We start from the raw sequence: 13,434 nt of genomic DNA, 5'->3' as shown, positions 1-13,434 counted from the left end.
TGTTCACCTAATAAGAATGAGCTCGAAGTTCATGCCCAATTTTAAACTCATCATTTGTATTTGACCTCGAGATCAAGTTTGAATAGAGATGTTTCATGTTTGAAATCAATTCGAGAAAATAAATTAATCGATATCATTTGATTAGGTTAGATTATTCTTATTTACCTAATAAAAAATAAGCTCGAATTTCATGCCAAAATTCGAACTCATCATCTGGACTTAACCTCAAGATCAAGTTCACATAGAGACTTTTCAATACTAATTACAACTATAAAATGTATTCACTAGAAAATAACAAAAAGAATTCGATTATAATAATTAAAATACTTAAATTTAAAATGTACGTTGAACCATGTTTTATAATATTTTGATATAACAAATTAAGATAAAATGTTTTTGGACTTGATTGAATTTGTTCAAAGTTTTCAAAAATAATTCAAAGTCCATTAAACTAGAATTTGAATACAAAACAATTTTCTGAGTATGTAGTACCGATATTGTTCTTACAGCACTACATGAACAGTATCAATATTGTTCATGTGGTACCGATACCAAATATTGATACTCTCTTGGTTGTATCGATACTACTAGTTGTTTTCCAAATTGTTCAAATTCCAGAATGCAAAATTGATACCGATACTCAAGGGATACTGATACTACTTTACACAGTGGTATCAATATTATGAAACCTAGTATTGATATTGGGCGAGCCCAATGGTCTTTAACGTCTAGTTTATTTAAAAATTGCAAAGGTAGTACCGATACTCATTAAAGGTTTACTGATACTCCCTGTTCTGGACAATTTTATTTTTGCATAAAATTCATCCCCAATGGCTAGAAACGGCCACAAACTCATTCCAACATATAAAAATATGTTGAGGATACTTGGAGAAGGTTACAACACCTGTCCAAGCAATAGAGATCAAGAGAAAAGCTCTTTCACTCTTTATTTTTCTATTTTCTCTTGTACATAAGTGTTTGAGTATATTGCAAATCTTTCAATTGTTTTTCTTGTGTGCTTAATTCTTGTAAACACCTACCTTTGTGAGGTTTTTTGTTTACATCTTTTAACCTTTGTAAAAAAAAAGAGTGGTTTTAGTTTAGCCATTGAAAAATTAAGAGTTTTGTGAAAGTTACTCTTGAGCCTAGAAAAAGAAAGAATAAATTAGTGAATTTGTTAAAAAATACTTAGTGTGAAGCTAAGGTAATAGATGTAGACTTGATTTAGAAGTCGAATCTCTATAAATCATTATGCAAATTGTCTATCTCTTTTTACTCCATACTTAAATTTTTCAAAAAGTCAATTCACCCCCTCTTGGCACTTTTTCGGTTGATCAATTGATCTTCATCAATCCTAACAATGTATTTGTTTGATAATTTCAACTGTTCAAATTCAATTTAACAATAAAAAATAAATAAAATGGTAACATGAAACAACCTGTAGTGACGATAACCGGATGAGTTATATACCACGGACACCGCATTCCTGGCCGAGAAGAGACAGTCAATGACCATCATATGACCCAATTCTTATCAACATATGATTAATGCACGCCCATATTTCTTGTTCATATTCCCTGGACTTCCTTGCTAGAGCAACAAGTCTTCTACCACCTGAACAACATGCCGGTGCTGGTCTGCCCCCTCCTTTCAAGAAGCTCACGCACGGCTTAAATGTTGCCCTAACCGCCGCACACGGAAGTGCAGCTGCGATTTCCGTAACATTCCATATGATCACGACTAAGATAATGTTGATTGAGCGAGCCATCCAGTTGTTCCTTTCGCTGATCTTTTTTGTTGTTGCCTTTGAAGCTTATGGATGTGTGTGTATATATATAGGGTAATGTATTTGGTATCATTACTTAGAAATTTGATATAATAATGGGATTTTGAAAATTTAATTTTTTGTCATTTAAAATTGATATAAACAAATAAAGAGTAAAGGTCGTGGGGTTTTCTAATTCTACAAGTAAGATGAAAAAAATCTCATGTATTTTATTTATTTATTATTTTTAAATATCAATTAAAGACCTCTAATGATTATTTAATTTTACTTGTAGAATTATATAGTTATAAATTACCAAGTATTAAATAATTATATAAATATTATATATGATAATTATCTTTTTCGCTATTAATAGAGAAAATCAAGAATGGACCGAGGGGGCGGGTGGGGGCAGCTGCCCCTTAAAATTTTAAATTCTCTTATATTTCTCAATTTTTGTCCCTTGAAATTTTATAAGTTAACTTCTCTCTAAAATTTTATAAGTTTGCCTGCGCTAACACAAAATTCTACATCCTTCCTTGGAGAAAACTATTTAGTATCGACGCTGTGTAAAGTTTAGACTCTATAAAAATGCATATTTGAATGTCATTCAATATATTTGAATAATCTTAAACCCTAAATTTTAAACCATAAGTTCTAATCTTAAACTATAAAATATGTAACTCTAAATCTTAAATAAGACCTATGATATCAATATAATCTCGTCAATATGTTTCCATTATCAATGTATGAGATAATAATACTATATTAAAAGGACATAAGTCAATATGTAACTCCGCTTGTGGAGTTTCTCTTTCTTCTCAATTTCACCATTAATGTACATAATAGTTATCTATATTGTATTAGGCAATTGCTATATGATAAATCAACAATACCAACTAAAAAACTACCCTAAATCTCATTCTTTCTTTCATTTAAGAAATAAAGAATATACATTGTTTCATTTATGATATTTAAAAAAATTATGATGAATGCATGATGAGCTGAGATTTTTTTTTAAAATTCTTATATAACTTAGATTTTTTTATATTTTTTATTGATGATTTAATTTTGTATCCCTAAAATTTTAATATAGTTTTCTAAATTTGTATCCTAACTATCTTTTATGTATGATATTAGCCTTTGGAGAGGTCTGTTTGATTGGAAAATAAGTATTTCTTTTGAAGTTTGTTGCAACGCAAGTCTCGTGATTGCATGGTTTTTGCATGTTAATGTTGATGTAAAGTTACATGAATAGACAGGCCATGCATTTAACTGCCCTTAAGGTCTTAACACATCCAAGCTATATTGCTAAGGCCAAATTTGTATCCTAACTATCTTTTATGTACTATATTGCTAAGTTATCTCAGTGGTTTAAGGAATGTTTGTTATCCCAAGAGATTTTAAGTTCGGGCACCATAAATTATAAGGATGTTGAGCCTTCATTGTCAAATCATTGTTATAATCATTATTCATCTAGGGTGATTATCAGGTAATATTTATTCTAAAAAATTTTAATAATTTGATAATGAACGCTCAACATCCTTATAATTTATGGTGCTCGAACTTAACACCTCTAGAGATAACAAATATTACTTAAACCACTGAGATAGCTTAGTTTGTGCTAATACAAACTATTAAATAAGTATTAAATATAGTAAATATTTAGAAGTTTAAGTGGTATTTTAATTATCGATCTCGTACAAAAAAAATAATATTGTTCATATGCTGAAACATATCTATTTAGAAGTTTGATTTATAAAAATATTTTTTAAATTTAATCTTTCAATTTATCCAAACAAAATACACTAATAGAAATGCTTTTGCCTCTAAAGAAAGTCGAAAATAACTTGATATTTTATTTAATGCAATCAAATACAAGGGCTTTAATATAGATAATTTTATGTAAACATCTATGTCCAACGGTCCATCTTTAGAGCTTCATATTTATTAGCCATACTACTGCGGTTGACATTTCTCAACTGTAAATCTTCACAACACCCTGCAAGCAGTCGTTAAAGTTTAATATCGATTCGAAATAATAATTATATCATTCGATTATATTAATTAAAATACCCGAATTTAATTTGTTTGGTAATTTGAATTTCTTGAATTCGACTCACGGCATACAAAGAAGAGAATGGTTACTTGGAGTGCTATTAGAGATGACATAATCGGGCAAGAATAGGGGGTCGTTGATGATGATGTGGTCCGATTTCCGCCACCATTCCTAAAATGCACTCCAATATGTCTCGTCCTTTTTCCTGGGACGTCTTTGCTAGGGTGACGAGTTCTTTAGCACCCTGACAACATCTTGGTTCGGGTTTGTCCCTACCTTCCAAGGCGGGTCTGCCCTTGCGTTTCAAGAAGCTCATGCAGGGGTAAAACTTCGTCCTGACCACTGCACACCTAGGTGCGATTGGTGCAGTTGGTGCTGTTGTTGCGGTCTCTACAATATCCAATACGATAATTAAGACACACGTAGCTAAAATAATGTTGATCGAGAGACCCATGGTGGCCATCCGGTTGCTTTGGTTTTGTTTCTTTCGAAGTTTATGCCTTCGTGTGTGTATAAATAATCAAACAAAGAGAGTAGAACGCCTAACATAAGACATGCCTAAACTTCAGTTGCACCACAAAAGGAAACAGTCCATTGAAAGAGCAATTCACCCACCTTAGGCATAGCCTTAGCCCACGGACAACGTTCTTTATATATATATATAACATAAGAAGAAAAGAAATCCGTCACTAGGTCATATTAAAATTATCTACGAACGTCATTATTTTTGTTAAGAATACGCAACAACTCATCAAAAAATTAGAAAAAATTATGATATCCAAACGGATAATTCCATACTAATTTAATTATACCGTCAACCCAACATCCATCACCATTAGTGACTGATGTAGGTATTGCTTAAGGTGGGTATATGTCCACTTCATATGAAAAATTTATAATATTAATATACATTGTTCATCCTTGAAAAATTTATAGATCCATCATGGACATCTCTAACTGCACAAAAGGCTACGTTTTTTTTATTATTAAGCTAAAGGTGATTACAAAGTAGTATTCGTTCTAAGTATTCTTAACCATTTGACAGTGAACGTCAAATCACCCTAATAGTCGTTGGTGCTTGGACTTGTGACCTCTAAGAATAACAGTTATTCCTTTAACCACTGAGGTAAGTTGGTTAATGCAAAAGGCTACGTAATTTAGTTGTTCGATATCAACTAATCACAAATAAAAGATGACACTAACTCCAAATTATAGATCATGTTTAAAAGTTGGGTAAATTACACTATGACTACTTAATTGTGGGAGATTTTAATCTGACCACTGATCTTTTAATTTCATCAATCAGGTTACTTAATTATTTAAATAATATCAATCAAGCCACCTACCATAAGCATTTGACGAAAGAACTGACATGATAATTAATAAAATTGATATAATTATACATTTAATCTTCATTACTTACACATTCTATCAATTTAGTTCTAATTTTATTTTAATTCAATAAATTTAAAAGTTATTGAATTAAATAAACTAAAAATTAATAGAAAAATCCTCACATTTAGGTACTAAAAGTTCAATTAGACCCCCACATTTTAAAACAAGTTCTCAATAAGTCCATCAAACTTTTTTTTTTGAAAATTTCGATTAGAACTCCAAAAGTTTTAAAAGTTTTGATTAGACCCTCCAATACACTTTGTGGTATAGTTTGGTCAAAGAAAAGGGCATGAGGAACGAGAAGGGTAGATAAAAGAGAAGGGTCGTTGAGAAACATGTGAAAAGATTCACCCAAATAAACATTTTCTACAATTTTTTTCTCACGTAAAATCACCTTTATAAATGGTTGCCAAGCTTACCATCACAGCAACAAAAGAATGCTAACCCAAAATGAAAATCAATAGTGTTCTTTTCTTTCCTTTGAAATTTTAAAATTAAAAAAAAAACCAAGAAACTTAATCGTACATACATATTTTTGTCTTTTAAATGTGAGGTACATGGTCCTAAAGTTGGGTTGATATAGAGAATGGGAAGGGCTCCTTGTTGTTCAAAAGTTGGGTTGCATAGAGGTCCATGGTCTCCTAGAGAAGACACATTGCTCTTCAACTACATTCAAGCTCATGGTGAAGGTAATTGGAGATCTCTTCCTAAGAAAGCAGGTAATTCCAATCATTGGGATCATATTATTTGCATTTATCATTGTTATATACACTTTTATCAATATTTTAACTAGGGATGATTATAACTCGAGTTAGGTTTTTGGTCCACTTGAATTTAACCTAAACATAGTACCCGTCCACACATCATCTGACTCAACTCGGGTTTAGGAAAACTTCACCCGATCCAATATCTGACCTTTTTTTAAAGTAAAAGCTCATACCTGACTCAATCCGACCTGGCATAAATATATATTAGGTACAATAGAGACTTAATTGGGAAAAATATAAAGATAGGAGTAATATAGTAATCACCACTAAAGATATAAAGGTTAATTATACTACTATTCTCTGATCAAATCTGATATTTTTCATTATAAATTTAAACCTAGCCCGAATCCAAATTTTCATTATAAAAAAACTCCACCCTATAAGATCAAACCTATCAAGTTTGGGTCAAATATCCAGTTTTAATTATAATGGTAGTGACGGTTATAAGTTCAACTCGACAGAATGAAATTCCGTCACTGTTTGATGTTTCTAATTAGTCCGTCATTATATATTTCTGTCACAGAAACTTAATTTTGAGATTATTTAAATCCAACGAGACACTTAAATAGTTAAATTTGCAGGACTACTTAGGTGTGGAAAGAGTTGCAGGCTGCGATGGCTGAACTATCTAAGACCTGATATCAAGAGAGGGAACATAACTCCTGATGAAGACGACCTTATCATTAGATTACATTCCCTTCTCGGAAACCGATGGGCCCTCATCGCCGGCCGGCTCCCGGGTCGAACCGATAATGAGATAAAAAACTATTGGAACACCCATCTCAGTAAGCGACTTACAAACCAAGGAACCCATCCCAACACCGTAAAAAAATCATCACCGCCGCCACCACCGATAATAGTTGAGGTTTCAGAGAAACCCAAAATTCATCTCCCGAAACCCATTAGGGTTACCGGCACAACTTCATCGTCTTTACCGAGAAACGACAGCTTCGAGTTGGACCAATGCAACACGATCAGCACAGTATCAGAATTTGTCAATTTCGGAAACGACGGTGAAAAGGTAGCCGGCTTTCTCGTGGACGACGGTCGTGGATTTGTTAACGGGTCGGATTTAGAGTGGCATTCCAATTTTCTTGGAAGTGAAGATGAGGGTTGTTGTTTGGAGAGGGATTACGAAGAGTATTTGCAGGTTCTGAAGACAGATGACGATGATTCGATGCAGGTGGATTGGCTCGATGAATCATTACTGATTTGGTAGAAAAGAGGAAAAAGACGTGTCGCGCATGTCATTTATCACGTGTATGTGCATGTAGAGTATTTGATGGTTTAATTTTTTCACTTAATAAAGTTGGTTGCATTTTATTTGAATCTTAGGTTTTCACGTGCTTACCTTCCACCCACATCATGTACTTTCGTTATGTCAACAAGCTTTTCTTATTATTATTGTAATAATATACTAGAGATAATAATGGTAGAGATAATATAAAAATAAAAAATGATGATACTCTCACGTTCGAGAACGGATGTACACAGTTAATAACTAACATTATTAAATTAATTTATAAAATATTAAACGTATAATTATAAATTAATTAAAAATTTAAATGTAATTTAATAAAATACAATATTTATAAAACATTAGTTTTTAGGGTAAACTATATCATTAACTACCTAACTATTTACCTCTCTTTTACTTTAACAACTGATTTTTCAATTTTATCAATCGGGTCAGCTAACTATTTAAATCTTGTCAATCAAGCCAACTGTCGTTAAATATTAATGGAGGGAATGATGTGGCAGTTAGTAAAATTTGTATAATTACACATTTAGTCCTCATTACTTACACATTCTATTAATTTACTCCTAACTTTTATTTAATTTAATAAATTTAATCATCAATCTATGGTGACATGTGTCACTATGTGATGAGATTTTTTAATATTTTTATTTAATTTATTTTCCATTAAATCAAATGATACCACGTGTCACCAATTGAATGAATGAAAAATAAATTTAATCAATAACCACTGGTGGTGGGGTTTAAACCTAGGATGCAAGCCGAAAAACTTAGCACCCTAACCACTAAGCCAAACCACTTAATTTGTCTAGTATACATAACATAATCTATATGATTTATAATATAGTTAATGGTAATAAATGACCCTAAAAGGACTCAAACATGAAATAATTAAATAATATGAAAATATAAAATATATATAAACAAATATTATAATTGATTAACAAATGAATATGTTTTATTTATATTTTAAATCACATTTAATGACAAAATTAAAAAAAGAATTTAATATGTTATAATTGAAATGTATCATTTTACATATTTTAAATCAATATATTGTCTTCATTATTCTAATTTTATTGAATTGAAATGTATAATATATTATATTTTAAAATATCATAACGTCAGTCGGGTTTTAATCTTATTTAACAATTCTATATTGAAATAGACTAATTCAATAAAATCAAGTTTCCCCTAAAATTTTCTTCAAATATATAATGAATAAATAATAAAATATAAATTTTTTACTCCAACCGGGATATAAACAAGTCAATACATAAGTTAAAATGCATAATACGATAAACCCTCAACTATCAGGAAAATTCTAAGTCAACGAAGCTCTTCATTATATTTCAATTATAATATCTAAAATTTTTTTTTATTTTTTTCATTAAAATGATTTAAAATATAAATAAAATGCATTCACATATTAATTAGTTATAATATTTGTGTGTGTGTATATATATATATATATATATCATATTATCATATTATTCACTTATTCCATTCTAGAGTTCTTATTATGTCATTTTCCTTTCTTTTTTTATTGTCATTAACTATATATATTATGTCGTGCTAGGTTTGTCATTTAAATGATGCAATCCATTGGTTGGGGCATTAGTTTCTTTTCCTTGCGTCTTGGGTTCAAACCCCATTAGTAGCGGTTATTAATTTAATTTATTTTTTATTAATTCAATTGGTGACAAGTGACACCGTTTGATTGGATGAAAATTTTATTAAATTAAATAAAAATATTATGAAAAAATCAAATCACATAGAGACACATATCACCATCTGCTTGAGGATTAAATTTATTGAATTAATTAAAAGTTAGACCAAATTAATAGAATGTGTAAGTAATGAGGACTAAATGTGTAATTATACAAATTTTGTTAATTGTTATGTCATCTCCTTCGTTAATATTTAACGACAGGTGACTTGATTGACAAGATTTAAATAGTTAGGTGACCCATTTGACAAAAATGAAAAATCGGTGGTTAAAGTGAAAGAGGTAAATAGGTATAGTATAATTTACCCTAAAAACTAATGTTTTATAAATATTATACTTTAATTAAATTACATTAGATTTTTATGTCATTTATAATTATATGTTTAGTACTTTATAATTTAATGTTTTATAAATTATTTAACGGTGTTCATCTACGCTCAACGAGCGTTGTATTATTTTTCAAAAAAAATCACATATAAAAGATAATTTTTTTATTAATATTGAAAATAACAATAGGATTACAATTATATGCAACTTTAAAACTTAATCAACTAATTTTTAATTTTTAAAATTTATTTATAGAGATAATTATTTAATTATAAAATAAATTTATGTAGTAAGAAACTTTTTAAATTAAATTTCATACTTTAGTAGAAAAAATATAATCATGTACGGATTTATTATGTATAATAAGATTCATGTTTGATAATCTTTACTCATTTTTAACATCATTTGTCTTATTTATGATTTAGATGTTAAAGTATAAGATTTAAAGTTTAATACTATTGTTTTAGATAATTTAAAGGGATTTGGTGAATAAGGTATAAGATAGAATTTTTCTCACTTATTACTACTTAATAAATTCAAATTTATTGTATTTAACTTATGGATATGACATAAAATCGAACGTGATCAAATGTAATATGTTAAAAAATTTAAACTCAAATGAGTTAGATAAACATGTCACGATGTAGAATAAATTAATGTTATGACGTTTAATTATTATTTTTTTCATTTATAAAAATAATCATTTTACTTGCTTTTCTTACGTACGATACAATGACATATACCGTACTTTTACCTCGAAATGCTTTAAAACGGCCCAATAGGAAGATCCATTAATTTAAGTCCAATCCAGGATTCAAAGTTTATATCCGTACCGTTTTTTCTTCTTTTCTGAACTACTTTGAATATAATGATTTGGCGCGTTGCTTCCTATATATATACCAAGAGCTTGCAAGTGTTCCATTTTCAAAATCAATTGAAAAAAATGAGGAAGCGATTGAAGAGAACGAAGGGAATTTGCAGTTGCTCTTCTCCTCGTTGCACCAATCACTCTACCTTCCATTGGTAATCTCTCTCTCTCTCTCTCTGATTTGAAGCTTCGTCAATTTGATTTCTCAATCTTTCTTTTTTTCTTGCTTTGAGATTTTGAGATGGTTCAGTTAATTTTGATCTAACATCAGTTCGAAATTTAAGTTTAATGATGTCATATAAGTGACTATGAATGTGGAATCTGAAGAAATGAACGATGGATCAAAAGGAATTTGAGCTGATTCAGTAAATTTTGATATAATATCAGTTCGAATTTAAGTTTAATGAGGTCATGTAAGTAACTATGAACGTGAAATCTGAAGAAACGAACGAGGAATCAAAAGGAATTTGAACTGATTCAGTTAATTTTGATATTTTTTCCGATAAGTTAATTTTGATCTTATATCTGTTTGAATTTATGTTTAATGACGCCATATAAGAAACTATGAAAGCTGAAAATGAAGAAACTAACGATGATCAAAATGAACTTTAGCTGCTTCAGTTTCAGTTGATTCAAATAAAACAATTCATCATGGATCTCTTTTTTCGTTTATGATACTAGTTTTAACTGTTCAAAGTTTCGCTGTTCGTCCTTGACATTAATCTCCCTTCGGTTAATTCTGCTACTCATTTGTTATACCGTAAGTTAAATATTGCAGCATTTCTAGTTTGTACTTGTAGATTTTTGCTCAAAACAATAAACAGATCTCTTAAATTTTCATTTCTCACATTAAATTTTGTGTAAGTGATTGCTCTTAATCAAGTTTATATATATCATTTGCTTTTGTTTTCTCAGCAAGCAAACAGTTATTATTTGTTAAATTTATACCATATGGAGTTGGTTAAATTAACCATCTCTTATTCATATATGCTAAAAAAGGTATGAGCAGGATCTGTGGACATACATAGCCAGGTTTTTAGATGGACGATCGCTGGTGATGCTGGGAGCTACAAATAAATGGTTCAACAGTGTTATCATGCAAGAATGTATATGGAAGTTCACATGCTTGAGGGAGCTTCAGGTTCCTGATCCTGGTCACGTAGCATTCAGTTGGTCAAAGCTCTATGGTTCAGTTGTTGGTAAATATCAAATCTTTCACGTGTGCGCCTTAACTGTTTGATATTGAAATTCCAATGGGTTTTGCAGATGGAAGTCACTCCTACATTTTCCGGCAGCAGGAGAAACATATTGGTTAGTTGTTTATGCTACTTGAATTCGGGTTCGGACGCTAATATATATATTTGCATCTGAGTCTTACACAAATGTTAAACAAAGTCTTCAACAACCCATTGCTTTGTTAATAGCAAGAAGTTTAAAGCTAGGGTGAACAATTTGTTGTATGCATTTGAATTGATCGTTAATTTATAATGAGATCATCAGTTACTGATTTAGTTTAAGGACAATTTGCTAGTGACTGTATGTTTTTTCAGATTGGATGCGGATTGGGGCATTTTCATTCGATTCAGAAGTAGCATTTATTTGTGAAAGGATGGTGAATCCACCTGTGAAAATCCCAAAACAAGGAAACATAGATGATATGTTACAGTCTAGCGGCTCATGTCTGCTAAGGAATATCAAGACCGGAATCTGGATAGCTGGTACAGTTCAAATCCTATAAAATTTTGCCTCGCATTTTAGCTATCGTAAGATGGAAGCATGTTCTGTATGTAAGTTGTGATCATTTCCAACTAAGGTCGTCTTGATTTTTTTCTCTAGATTTACAACTTGTTCGATGCCCGGTGTGTGACCAAGAAAAATGTGAAGGTGAGCATTGAAAATGACTTACTGACCATGAAAATGCAGAGTACGAGATCCCTCCCCCCTCTCCTCTTATTTGGTAGATGAGATTCTTGACAAGTATACAACGAACATGCAAGTGGAAAATACTTTTAGAAGAGTTTATAAAAAATCTTTATTCAATTTAACGATTACACCAACGATAACTACAAATTTATTTTTAAAGTAAATATTATTCTATGACACAGTTAAAGTATAAATCCTTTTTATTTTATCAATTTATTTATTCAATCGGTATTATTGATTTGTTTTACTGTAGTAATATTTCCTACTCTAAATCATCAAACTAAAATGGGCGATGAGTAAGAAGATTTGATTGTTTATGTAGGAACAATGCAGATGTTAGATGCAAGGCATATTGAGCTGTTCCTTAATGAGGGTTACCAGGATGGGAGTTGGGACTATGAACTCGTTGGATCTCATGAAATCAAAAAGACCGTACGAGGAGCTTATGGGGCCATCTTTGACTTCAAATACCTCACAACCAAGTCAACATCTGGTAAAACTTTAGTCTCCACCTAAAATTTACTCACTCTTCACTAGTGGCAAATTTATAAATATATATAAATTTTTTATACGAGACGAGCATAAATAAATTTTCAGAATAGGCACAATCAATAAAATAAAAAAACTAATCAGCCAAAATTTAGATTTTAGGATAAACATATATCCACCCGAGTAAAGTAGACATTCGCCACTTCTCGTCATTATTTTCTTCTTAATAATGCATTTCCATTAACTAACCTTTCTATCATATCTGAATTTGGGTATGCGTCAAGTATGTGTATTTTCGATACCAGTATCTTTTATTTGAATGTAGATTATAAATCAAACATTGTAATGGTAAAAATAAGACAGAGCCTATGCCTAAGGATCTGATTTACCTTTTGCCAAATAACTCAACAGGGATCTTTGATTATAAGTCATGGATAGGACAACCCAATGACTTTCAACCAAAGGCAATAATTGCTCTTCATGCAGTTGCAGTCAACACCAATTTACAAGAAAATCAAGGTAACGAATCCACAATCTACCATTCGGTTATATATATATATATAACTAAAGATCTACGATGTAAAATTATTTTAATTTTATATAAATTTAATATCGTTAAATAAGTAAAAATAAATGGTTGTGATTAATTTTTGTTTTTTCTAATTAATATCTTCTCATTTATTATTGTTAATCTTATTTGTGTTATTTGTGTATAATTTATACCTTTATATAAATTTTGAAATATATGTATTTTTTTTCTCTAAGAAGCAGGAGTTCTAATAAAGTATCATGCCATGAGAGCTGGAGCAGAAAAGGAAGTCGTTTCAATTAGAATCTCTCAACAGCTCCTTTGA

General features: G+C 30.3%; 2 protein-coding genes across 2 annotated transcripts; both read left to right on the top strand.

The window, feature by feature from the left end:
• Positions 1-5,663: 5,663 nt before the first annotated feature.
• On the top strand, positions 5,664-7,315 carry LOC120188705 (transcription factor MYB1-like). The gene is made up of 2 exons (XM_039192116.1): positions 5,664-5,938; positions 6,568-7,315. Exons 1-2 carry the CDS (start codon positions 5,806-5,808, stop codon positions 7,203-7,205), a joined length of 771 nt encoding a protein of 256 aa, XP_039048047.1. The 5' UTR covers positions 5,664-5,805; the 3' UTR covers positions 7,206-7,315.
• A 2,928-nt stretch (positions 7,316-10,243) lies between these two features.
• LOC120188542 (probable F-box protein At3g61730) lies at positions 10,244-13,434 on the top strand. Its single transcript, XM_039191939.1, has 8 exons — positions 10,244-10,323; positions 11,168-11,367; positions 11,435-11,479; positions 11,719-11,886; positions 12,005-12,052; positions 12,414-12,584; positions 12,992-13,099; positions 13,352-13,434. Exons 1-8 carry the CDS (start codon positions 10,244-10,246, stop codon positions 13,432-13,434), a joined length of 903 nt encoding a protein of 300 aa, XP_039047870.1.

The sequence above is a fragment of the Hibiscus syriacus genome, unplaced genomic scaffold (genome assembly GCF_006381635.1).
Source record: "Hibiscus syriacus cultivar Baekdansim isolate YM2019G1 unplaced genomic scaffold, ASM638163v2 tig00116951_pilon, whole genome shotgun sequence".
Classification (NCBI taxonomy): Eukaryota; Viridiplantae; Streptophyta; class Magnoliopsida; order Malvales; family Malvaceae; genus Hibiscus; species Hibiscus syriacus.
This window is presented reverse-complemented; position numbering and strand designations above follow the sequence as displayed.

Coding starts and splice junctions, on each gene's coding strand:
- LOC120188705 (XM_039192116.1), top strand. CDS start 5,806: ATGGGAAGGGCTCCTTGTTGTTCAAAAGTTGGGTTGCATAGAGGTCCA. Junction 5,939..6,567: donor ATCTCTTCCTAAGAAAGCAG/GTAATTCCAATC, acceptor TTAAATTTGCAG/GACTACTTAGGTGTGGAAAG.
- LOC120188542 (XM_039191939.1), top strand. CDS start 10,244: ATGAGGAAGCGATTGAAGAGAACGAAGGGAATTTGCAGTTGCTCTTCT. Junction 11,368..11,434: donor GCTCTATGGTTCAGTTGTTG/GTAAATATCAAA, acceptor TGGGTTTTGCAG/ATGGAAGTCACTCCTACATT. Junction 12,053..12,413: donor TGACCAAGAAAAATGTGAAG/GTGAGCATTGAA, acceptor TTGTTTATGTAG/GAACAATGCAGATGTTAGAT.